A 12,302-nucleotide genomic window follows, 5' to 3' on the forward strand; every position below is an offset into this window, starting at 1 on the left:
TCCTGTCCTGTACTGGTTCCTCCTTTAGTCTTTCCCTCACATACAAATTTCGCAATCTGTCTCGTCTTGTTACACCCAACCTGCTCCTCTGGAACTTCATTTCACTAGCCTGTATTCTACTTTTGTCGCTTTTGTGCATTACCCATGTCTCACTTCCGTATGTCAATATGGGGACAAAGTAGGTTCGGTATATAATTCCCTTGGATTTCTGTGGCACCTCCTTGCTCCAAATAAGCCCCCTAATGCATTTGTAGAACTGCCCTGCTTTTCTGCATCTTTCATTTATTTCCACTGCGTTTCCCCCCTTACTTTCAATCACGCTTCCCAGGTACTTGAAGTTCTCTACCACTTGTAGTTTTTCCCCTCCACAAGTTATATCCACATTTGGCCTATTCTTCTTCCTTGTTGTGACGATTATTTCACTTTTCTTTGCAGAGAAATGCATTCCATATTGTGCTGCCGTTGCCTCCCATGCATCTAACTGCTCTTGCACCTCCTTCACGCAATTTCCCCATAACATCAGGTCATCGGCAAAAAGCACTGCTTTCATTTTATGATCTCCAATTGCATCTGATACTTGCTGTAGGATTTCATCCATAACAATAATAAACAATAAAGGCGAAAGTGCACTTCCCTGTCGCAGCCCATTTTCCAGCTTGAACCATGCAGTACGTTCCCTCCCCACTTTCACACAACTCTCACTTCCCTCATACATTTTTCTGACTTTTCGTGTAATCTCTTCATCTATCCCTTTTGCGTTCAGCACATCCCAGAGCTTGTCCCTACAGATACTGTCATACGCCTTCTCAATATCCAAAAAGGCCATGATTAGGTCCTTCCCGTACTCATAGTGCCTTTCCTGCAGTTGCCTTACCGCAAATATGAGGTCCGTTGTTGATCTTCCCGGTCTGAAACCGTACTGCTCCTCTTGCAGTCTACTTTCAATACTGCTTCTTATTCTCTTCTCCAGCATCTTTTCATAGATTTTTCCACAGTGGCATAGCAGGGTGATTCCTCTGTAGTTCTCACATCTCCTTTTATCCCCTTTCTTGAAGATCGGGACTATAATTCCTTTCTTCCAATCCTCAGGAATTCTGTTCTCCTTCCACACCACCCTCAGCACTCTGTATAGCCACTGGGTTCCTACTTCTCCTGCTGCTCGTATCATATCCACTGTTACTTCGTCCCAACCTGGTGCCTTGCCCCCTTTCATCCTCTTTATGGCTTCTTCCACTTCATTCCAAGTTAGATCATCAATTTCCCCACTATTATAATCGTCTGCTGCCTTAGGCTCTCCATCGCTGTTAGTTACCTGCTTGGCAGCATTCAACAGATCTTCAAAGTACTCCTTCCAAATCTTTTTGAGCTCATGCATTTCCTCCACAACTCTTCCATTATTATCCATGATCCTCAGGCACTCACTTCTGTCATTCCTCTTATTTCTTACCATGGTGTAAAGTACTTTTTTGTTCCCTTCACTGTCCTCTTCTAACATTCTTGTCCATTTTTCCATCCACTTCTTCTTCTCCGCCCTTACTATGGTCTGTGCCGCTTTCTTGCTTTCCTCATATTTTACCCTAGCTTCCTCTGTTCGGGTCTGGAACCATTCTCTGAAGGCTTTGTTCTTTCGAAGTACTGCCTCTTTACATATGTTGTTCCACCATGGGGTTTCCCTACTTCTCCTCTTTGTGCTAGTTCTTCCGCACACAGTCTCAGCTGCCTCAACTAGAGCCCTCTTAAAATCGCCCCATTCTTCTTCCACTGTTCTCTGATCTTCCTTTGGCAGCTTCTTCCTGATCAGTGTCTGGTACTGGGTCCTCCGTTCATCCTCTTTCAGCATCCATGTCTTCAACCTTTTCTCCTGTATATCTGTTGCCCTCCTATCTTTTTTCTCTCTTAGGGTGGCTACCAACAGCCGATGGTCGCTGTCTAAGGCCTCAGATGGTATGACCTTAACATCTGTGAGGCTACTCATCATCTGCCTATCCACTAGTACATAGTCTACTACTGAAGTTTGGGACCAGTCCCCACTGTACCAAGTTATTTTGTGACTACTCCTCTTCTTGTACCACGAATTTGCGATCGCCAGCCCATTCCTCTTGCAGAATTCCAGCAACAATTTTCCTTCTCTATTTCGGTTCCCCCAGCCCTCTGGTCCCATTATCTCCTCGAATCCTTTCCTGTCTGTGCCAACATGTGCATTGAGGTCCCCTATTATAATCTGATTTCCTCCATTTAGCTGCTTTTGCATGTCATCTTCAAATTCCTCCTTCTCCTTTTTTGTACACCCCACCTGTGGGGCATATGCTTGGATGATTTCAATGCTTTTTCCTTTCACCCGTACTCTGGCTTTTATCATTCGATCATTGATACCTTCCACCTCCTCCTGCAGACCCTCTCTGACCACTATTGCCACTCCATTTCTTCCCCTCTCATTCCCTATCCAGTACAGTTTACATCCTTTACTTAGTGGTTTTTCACCAACTCCTCTCCACCTAGTCTCAGCAAGTCCCAAGATGTCCAATTTCCTCCTTTCCATCATTTCTACAATTTCTTCTAACTTCCCAGTTAGAGTCCTTACGTTTAAGGTGCCCAGCCGTAAACCATCTCGTAATCCTTTTCCATTGCTTGGTCCGTTTCCTTTAGCCAGTAGTGGATAAATCAACTGCTTTCAAAAAGGGAACATGCCTCTTTGCTCATCTCATTGTTTATTATTAATGATGTGTGTATGAAAATGTATGGAGCCATGAAAAGGCAGGCTACCAGACAGAAATCATCACCTCAAAGGTGACATTCAACTCCACTGGCACAGTACTATTAGATAGGCTTTGAACATCATGGAGCGCCTCAGAGTTAGATTTGTTCCAAACATTCACAGTGAGGAGACCCTCAATGATGTATAACTTGTCATAAAACAACAATATATAATACACATTTAAAAAGGAGGGGGATGTGCTACTGACCCTTCCACATATCCTAACTGAAATGGTCCTCATTCAAACTCCCACGGCTTGGCACCTCGTCTGCTTGGTGAGTAATGATCTGCTCTCATACATGTATTTTATCTCATACATGCATTTAACCTGGATTTTCCTTGTGTGTTTACTAATGTAAAGAAAAAACACTATACCAGAATGGAGGCCACCATCTTCCAACACAAATATGTTCTAAACTAGCTGAGTACTTGGGTACCATATTTACTCGAATCTAAGCTGCACTCAAATCTAAGCCGCACCTGAAAAATGAGATTCGAAATAAAGGAAAAAAAAAAAAACAAATTTCCCGACTAAGCCCCACCTGAAATTTGAGACTCGAAATTCAAGGGGAGAGAAAAGTTTTAGGCCGCACCTCCAAATCGAAACAAAGTTGGTCCATTGTAATATGAGACACAATTTAGGTTGAATGAATGACGATACAGCTACAGTAGTTTGGTTCGAGTCGTAAGCTAAGCAGTTAAGCTTTACCAGGTAGCCATTGCTATGCGTCAGGCGCTCCGTCCGTATTTATATGGGTACCCTTCCTTTTTCACGTGCTTCGCCTGGTTTGAATCGATTGCTTATTTTGCTTTGATCTGATAAGTGCCTTTTCTTTGTTATAGGTGTTTACGTCACTCTAAGATGAAAATGCATTACTGTACTGTGTCATGCATTTTTTGTCGCATTCTGATAGTGCATGTTTACAACCTGTCACCACTCGCGGCACGGCTTGCTTTTGTGCGCGCTATTGCCGCTTTTTAAAAAAAAAGTGCCTCATTAGCGAAACAATGGCAAGAGACTGCTATTTATTGTTACTTACACTGCTGCTTTCTTTGATAATGATCAACAAGAACCAAATAATAGACTGCATATGATAGAACATGTTCTGAACAAGAGTTAGGCGAAAATTTTTCTCTGTTTGAAAATCTCTGCGGCCGCTTCTTTAGTACATCAAATTCTGCATAGAAATTAGAGTCATCTTACATTTAAAAATCTAGTCAGTTGCCGTGTTTCATTTCTGATTGTATCACTATTAGGCATAAGAATAATACGAATATAAACATGACACGATACGTATATTCTTCCGCGTTTGCTGTTGTGTCACTCTTGTTTCGTAGTTTATTAGGCAGACAGGATTTAAACGAGATAGCAGCAAACACGAAAGAATACATGGTAAAATGTTTATATTCGTATTAGTCTTATGGTGAAGAGAATACTACATGTGATTCACATTTCATCAGGTTCCTATTAGCAACAATCTCTTCTCACAGGCAGAAAAAATTCAGAACGTAGAGTTGGCCATATTGACAAACATCCCAAACAGTCTTGCCAGTCAGATTTTCGTAGTATATTGAAATTCTGCTACATTCCAAGATGAACAATACGGAATTTGTATTTACTTCGTTGGATAATGAATGAAAATGCAGTGGTCGAAACTCGGGGCGGAGAAAAAAAGCTCGTCTTCCACCTTCTTTTTAAAATTTATTTACTGACGCAGAGGTTTCGGCGCCAGTATTTGTCTTCGTGCCTACAAAGCATGCCTGTGTAGTGCTACATATATTCGACGGCAGAAGTTAGTTGTGGCGGCACCTGCCAACATTTTTCAGAACTTCCACTTGCTTTGCACTCGATTCTAAGCCGCAGGCGGTTTTTTGGATTACAAAAACTGGAAAAAAAGTGCGGCTTAGATTCAAGTAAATACGGTATATATTTATTACAGTTCTATTGGTCCACCTCCTCCTTTCCCCCTGTCTATCTCCTCCTCCCTATTCTCTGTACCCATCTCCTCTGCCCCCTCCCCACCCACTCTGTCATCTCCTCCTGACCCTATCTCCATCCATCTACTGGCCCCTTCCTCTCTTTGTCTATCTGCTCTATCCATCTCCTTGCATCCCTCTGTGTCCTATCTCCTCCTCTTTCCTTCCTCTGTCCATCTCCTCCTCCTCCTCCTCCTCCCTCTCTCTCTCTCTCTCTCTCTCTCTCTCTCTCTCTCTCTCTCTCTCTCTCTCTCTCTGTCCATCCATCTCTTACTCCCACTTTCTCTCTCCACATTATGACCCCCCCACCAACAGGACATTTCTGGTTCTTAACCCCCCCCCCCCCAACACACACACACACACACTACTACTACTTTCTTTCCAGTCAGTAACATGTGTACCAAGTTTGGTTGAAACTGGTCCAGTGGTTTAAGAGGGAGACATGGAGCATACATACATACACTCATTTTTATAATATGTACAAATTAATGTGATGAATTAATGTAGATATGTAAATACTCTTGGATGTGATGCAGTAAGACAGCTTATAGTTCACTGTCAAGTACTGGTTATAATTACTTCACTTTCTTACTTCTTTCTTAAGTAATGAGTAATAACACATCTCAGCTCTTGCCGGAGAAATAGCTTAGCATTCACCCAAATTACTGTACAGAAATCAGAAATATTGAGAGAGAGAGAGAGAAGGAGGAAGGGGAGGAGGAGAAGAGGAAGAAGATTCTCTGAATAGTCAAAATACCAAATTTCAGTTATTTAAAGGAGGGGTTGTCCATCAAAAACACTATTTATAAAATGCACCAAATTCACAATTTTGAAGATACGGCAATGAAATTTTGTACCATGCTTTACTTGAAATTAACATATTTACTGCATTGCATTATGTATATTTAACTTTTTTCATGGAATTAAAAATTTTATTTTCACAAATAATATATGTGACTAATAATTCTAGCCTTTGTAGAGTCTGAGAAAAAGAAACATCAACATTAAAAAACATAATTTTCAGGAAATGCTGGTGAAAGTTCAACCTAATGTTTTCGCTTATGTCACCTCTTCAGAAGGCCCCAGACTTGTACTCAGAGTCCTCTTCTCCTTCAAGGCTTTTCTTCTGGTTCCTTGTTTTCTCCCCTTCTTCCTTTACATACTGTTCAACTAACTTTTCAATTGCAGAGAGGTGTTGTAAATCTATTTCTTTCAAGATGTCTGGAGTGAGATTTCCTACCTTAACGCCCATTCTCCCTAATACCACCAGGCTCCCTACAGTCCCATCTTAAAATACAAGAACAGCATTGTAAGTTGCAATTCTGACAAACTTTGCGCTCAAAATTTTCTTTCAGGGCATCGTTTCAATGTGAGTGAATTCAGAGACTCATCTGGATTCTGCGTTTTGCTGTGAATACAGTTTTTAAAAGTTCAGGATCATCCAGAAACATGCAAGTGAGCTTGGCAACATCCAGGATACAACTGGAAGTCTCTCCTTGTGAATGTAATTAATAAAATTGTTGTTCAATGAGATAGTATTGAAATGTTGCTTTAAAAAGTGGGCACGGCAGTAATGTCGCATCAAACGTTTCATTATTTTCCAGGCACTTCAGATGTGATTTCATCACTGAAACTTTTGGAACCAGTTGTTCACGTGTTCTACCAATAAATAAAACATAAATTTAAAATTGACATTCTAGGTCAATTACTTGCTTCAAAAAGACCTGCCACCCACTCACTACCTTGATACACATAATTTATATTTAAAGCAACATGTAATCATAATTTGTTTCATATTCAAAGCATCACATTTGGACATACAACTTACCATATGGGATAAGAAACAGAACACACGATGTAAATATTCCATGTAATGCACTCCGAAAGAATTCCATCTTATTGAAGAGCAGGTTTGTATGTCCAGGAGTGTACAGTTTTGGGTACAATATGCTGTTACGATCATTGACATCCTGGTCAAAGATCCCCAGCGCCAGCACTGGTAGCGAAGTGTAGAAAAGGTTATAAACTGAGATGAACATAGGGTCGAAAACAGTCTGTAAAAGCACAAATCTCTATTAACAGTAATCTTCTAATGGCAGGTACCATTCAACAACAACTTATAAAAATTACAAAAATGATTAGGGATACCCTCAAGTAAGCCGAAATAAGTCATTTAACTTTAAACAATAAAAATTTTATCTCCTTTAAAATAATTTACTTCTTTACCACATTCCTGCCACATAATTCACTATGGTTGGCAGGTAGCATTAAATGTCAAAGTGACAATTTATACATGTTCTACACATATGATAGAAGAAACAGCTTCAAAAAATGGATCAGAGATATGAAGGCAGTGGGTAATGTAACTATCCCCCTTTCTATTATTTAAAACTTCTCTTCCATCATTGATTTCTCTAGTTTTCAAATCTCACCTGCTAATAATGCTTCAACACTAATTTGCCTCACAGCCTATCCACATTCTCTTGTGTGGAACAGTCTTTTTTGACTTGTACACTCGAATTTCTGAACAGCTTTGTTTTAATGCACTTCTTGTTTGTGGCCAATGACTGGACCTCTCTACTAAAAACTAGCAACTTATGTACCATTTGAACATCTCCCTTGCTTGTAGTAAATGTATAATGAACTTAAGAGTGAGTAGTGGCTACCTGTGGGATGAAGTCCATCCCAGTAGTCCAGACGCGGTTATTCCCAAACACGTTGTAGCTGTTCCCTGTATACAGGTATGATATAGTGTTGCAGCTGTCAATAGATACAGAGGCAAGCTTCATCTCATTTTTATTTAATATACTATCAAAATTAGTAGCATCATTCAGTGCCAACTGGTCCATCTTCCCCATCTCAGATTAGGTTGAAATTAACACTCACCAACATAGTTCCACAACTTTTTAATCCTGGTATGCAATGCATCAACTCCCTGGTAAGTGTAATAACCAGCTTACAAATTGAAAGATTCAAGATAAGTCTCGTTACTGTGGCCACTCAAAGTTGAGAACAAATTTGTCAGACTCAGTATTTACTGAACGTTGGTCATTATGCTTCCCTAAAGAAAAAGCTTTGGGAAGGGCTCCTTGTGTAATTATGTAAAGTTCTTCCTAACCAGGAAAATCACAAACATCTATGCATTACACTCATTCAGTTTCACAGACATTTTAAGATAAAATGGTTCTAAAAAATTTTGTTCTGAATTTCACTGCTTTATTTGAAATTCCTATATTCCTATAAGAGATGGGGAGGTACTCACAGAGAGACTAGGGACATGTGGAAAATACTGAGGAGGAGGAGGAGGAGGAGGAGGAGGAGAAGAAGAAGAAGAAGAAGAAGAAGAAAAAGAAGGGACAAGATGACAGGACTTGCATTAATGAATGTATACAACAAATAACTGATAACTGAACACATTGTGTGCAAGTGCTACTCTGAGATGGAGAGGTTGCCTTCAGAGAGGAACTCTTACTGGGTCACTCAAACCTGTCAGAAGACTGATAAAAAAGAAAGAGGAGGGGTAAGGGGTCAGGAGAGAGAGGTGGGGGTGGGGTTAGAAAGGAAAGTTACCAAGCGTTTTCAAACAAATAGCCCCAGGGAGAGGAGGGGGGGGGGGAGATCGCACCCCCTGATTTTTTATCTTTAATAACCAGAAGTGAATCGATATTTTCCACCAATCTCCAACACTAGCAAAACATGCCATGAAAAATGCACTCTGACAACTCATACTTATGCCACCACCATCAAATGGTAACCCAGCACTATCAGTGCAGGTAAAACCGGCTCCTCCCTAAGCATATCGTCCTAAAGAAGAACAGATACCACGCCTGTCTGCCTCCACTGTGGCTGCTCTGGACACATTGCATGCTTCTACAGAGAAAGTAAATGAGTGTTTGAAAAGTATTACACAGCAAGACATCAATCATCACAACAGTCCCATTCACGCCAGTCAAATGCAGACAATTACCGTCTACCTGTGGGATGAAGTCCATCCCAGTAGTCCAGACGCGGTTATTCCCAAACACGTTGTAGCTGTTCCCTGTATACAGGTATGAGCTGCTCACCTAGCTGCCAAATTCAAGGAAACTAAGCAAGGCAACCCTCTATGGAGGCTAGGCTGCCACAGATGAAAATCCTCCATGGATGACAGTCACTAAGACGTCAGGGAATCTCGCTGATGTCATTATTAACAGTCAACCTGTCAAGGCACTAGTCATCTGAATGGCTACCTTTTCTGTCATACTGAATGCTTACCATTGACATCTAAAGAAGACTACATTCCATGATAAGAAAGTGACTGTACTGAAAGTTGCTAATGGGAAACACATCCATCCAACAGGAACACGTGTAGCAAGGATAACTATCAGTGACAGAACCAAACCCTTTGAATTTGTCATCTTAGCAGAACGTGATCAGCAATGTCATTCTCAGATGTGATTTCTTTTGCGGACACTACAAAGAATCTGAGACTGCAGGAGATCAGATCTCCAGACTGACAAAGCTACTTCAACAAGCAAACATAACAAAAATTGCCCTGCATGTTGTCTTCCACTGGAGACATTGCTATCCCACTGTCACCAGCGAGATGAGTTCCAGTCATCAATTGAAGTGTTCAGTTAAACTGTAAAGCTTTTGTTGATTGCAGACAGCTACTTGGGCTCACAAAGGAAATCTACACGCCAGCAGTAATCATAAACATTGTAGCTAGTCAAGGAGAACTTTGGATCAGTCAATGTCATGAGCAGCCACAACTCCTCCCTAAAGGTATGTGCATAGGGCTTGCTGAACTAGTGCATGAAGTGCAGTTTAGTGTGACCAAAAAAGAAGTGTGCTCTGCTATCACTAGAGACAATGCACAAGAGGAAGCTACTACCGAACTGCCAATAGCGTCTGGCCTGACAGAGCAACAACAATGGCGAGTGTCAGCAGTTCAGTACCAATTTTTGGATGTTTTCAATTCCAGAGTGGAGGAAATAAATATCAAGCAGTCCATGGTAAAATATTATATCAACACTGAGGATCATCCACCAATTAACCAGCACTCATGTAAGGTGTTGCTGGAAGAATAATGGATAACCCAGCAGGAAGTGAAGAAAATACTGCAAGCTGACATCATTGAAACTTTCAGAACGTCCTTGGTCCCCTGCTATGATCTGTGTGAAGGAGGATGGCAAATGTTTCTGCATCGACTACTGACAACTGACCAAAATCATGAAAAAGGTTGTCTATTCATTACTGCGTACTGGTGACACCCTCCTCCACTTGAAACAGGGAAGGTATTTCTCAATTATGGAAATTCAGACAGGCTACAGGTAAACTGAAACTGATGAGGCTGACAGGGAAAAGGTTGCCTTTGAACACCAGCAGGGCTTCCTGAATTTGACATTACACTCCTTGAGCATTCCAGCCACCTTCGACACATTAATTAGATGACATATGTTTGCTATCTTGATGACATTGTTGTTTTTTGAAGACATCTGAGGAACAGAGGAACATTCAACATGCTTAACAACTGTGTTTAAGTGTATTCAAGCTGCAGGTCTCAACCTGAACCTGAAACAAGTGCCTCTTCATCACCAAAGAAATAAAAATCATCGAGCCCCTTGTGAATGACGAAGTATGACTCAATCTAGAGAAAATAAAAGCAGTCCGTCACAGATTTTCTGATTCCTTGGTGCACTGGTGATAAGAGAGATTTCATCAGAATATGCTCGTGCTACCAGCTACTCATATAGGACTTGTGTACCAAGGCACAACCCTTGCAAGAACTATTACAGGAAGATGCAAAATTTTCCTCAAATGAGAGGCAAGAAAGAACTTACTTTCTTTCTCCCTGACTAAGTGCTATTGTCATCTCCAGTTCTAATACTGAGACACAATAATGCCAAAACAGAACTTCACACCAATGCTAGTGTGCAAGTTAGGTGCACCTGCAGTACCAATTTCAGGAAGTGCTGAAAAGGAGGGAGCTTATGTTTCGTGATTATTCTTGAAGTCCGAGATGATCTACTCTACAGCCGAGAAAGAGTGCCTTGCAGTTGTTTGGACTGTCAACAAGTACCAGCCACATTTATTTGGCAAACCATTCATCTTTGTGCTGATCCACCATTCTTTTTGCTGACTGACTAACCTGAAAGTTTTGTCTGGTTGACTGGTGAGACACATTCGATGTAGCTCCAAATAACTAAGTAAGATGTGCCACTTGCTTTCACATCAACAAGAACATTTATTTATATAATGGAAGGAAACATTCCATGTGGGAAAAATTATATATAAAAACAAAGATGAGGTGACTTACCGAACAAAAGCGCTGGCAGGTCTTTGTTTTTATATAGAACATTTATTTACATCAAAGTCAAAAAGAACACTTATGAAGATGTATTCCTACTTAACGCACAGCCCTATCCTCCTAACCCTGGACAACCTCCAACAGTATAAGAAAGATCCTTTATCATTTAGCTACAATATAGCAGGTCAGCGACTGGAAGCAGTTAATTCCATAAATTATCTGGGAATAAGCATTAGGAGTGATATAAAATGGAATGATCATATAAAGTTGATCATCGGTTGGTTGGTTGGTTGGTTGGTTGTTTGAGGTTAAAGGGACCAAACAGCAAGGTCATCAGTCCCTTGTTTCAAATAGACTCCATTCTGCTAACGGGACATCTCAGTATAGTCAGAAAAATAAAACAGATAAAGGGGAAACGTAAAAGGGCAGTCACGTTGTCATTAGTAAAAACAAATGAGGGAAGTTGGCAAGAGAACGAACCCAACACTATGCTGAAACAGCATAGGCAAGACCACCTGTGACTTAAAAGGTACAACTGCTATAATGCAGAAAGTACGTATGGGAATAGAAAAACTAACCAAGCCTTAAAAAGAAGGGGTAAAAACAGAGTAAAAGGGAAAGAAAAGAGGATTCCGGTCAGGGAGGTGAATCGGGAATCTCTGAACACTGCCTACAGTGGGAGACACCCAAACACTCACCGCCCTGCCCCAACACCAGAGGGAGATTAAAAACTTTAAAACTGAGAATAAAAACCACTCTCCCGGAGGAAACCTAGAACCAGAGAGACCATCCGGGAATCGTCAGCCAACATCAAAGGTAAAGTGTGGGGGAGTCTGTTCTTAGCACGCAGAGCCAAAAGAAGGGGGCATTCAACCAAAATGTGGGCCACTGACTGGAAGGCTCCACAACCACATAGCGGGGGTGGCTCATCACGCAAAAGGAAACCATGGGTCAGCCTGGTATGGCCAATGCGGAGACGACACAGTGTGGTCGAGTCCTTGCGGGAGAGGCTAAAGGAAGAACGCCATGGGCCTGTATTCACCTTAATGGCACGAAGTTTATTAGACAGTGGAGTAGCCTCCCAAGAATTGGCCCATGACTGTGCAAAGTGGGATTTGATGTGAAGCCGTAAATCCGCTGCAGGAGGGGTTACAGAAAACGGGGGGTAAGTAACTGCTCCCCCAGCCAAACGATCAGCGAGCTCATTACCCGGGATACCCACATGGCCCGGGACCCATAGGAAGTCAATGGAACAAGCAGCACGGTGAAGATCAGCGAGAT

At 41.4% G+C, this 12,302-nt stretch overlaps 1 protein-coding gene across 2 annotated transcripts in view; it reads right to left on the reverse strand.

Moving 5' to 3' along the window:
- Positions 1-12,302, reverse strand: part of LOC124804712 (phospholipid-transporting ATPase ID) — a 538,289-nt gene that overhangs the window by 24,974 nt on the left and 501,013 nt on the right. For both annotated transcript variants that reach the window (XM_047264976.1, XM_047264975.1), the window contains exon 19: positions 6,561-6,786. In XM_047264976.1, coding sequence (XP_047120932.1) covers positions 6,561-6,786 — 226 coding nt within the window. The remainder of the gene's footprint in view (positions 1-6,560; positions 6,787-12,302) is intronic.

Source organism: Schistocerca piceifrons, chromosome 7 (assembly GCF_021461385.2).
Source record: "Schistocerca piceifrons isolate TAMUIC-IGC-003096 chromosome 7, iqSchPice1.1, whole genome shotgun sequence".
In the NCBI taxonomy this organism is placed as follows: Eukaryota; Metazoa; Arthropoda; class Insecta; order Orthoptera; family Acrididae; genus Schistocerca; species Schistocerca piceifrons.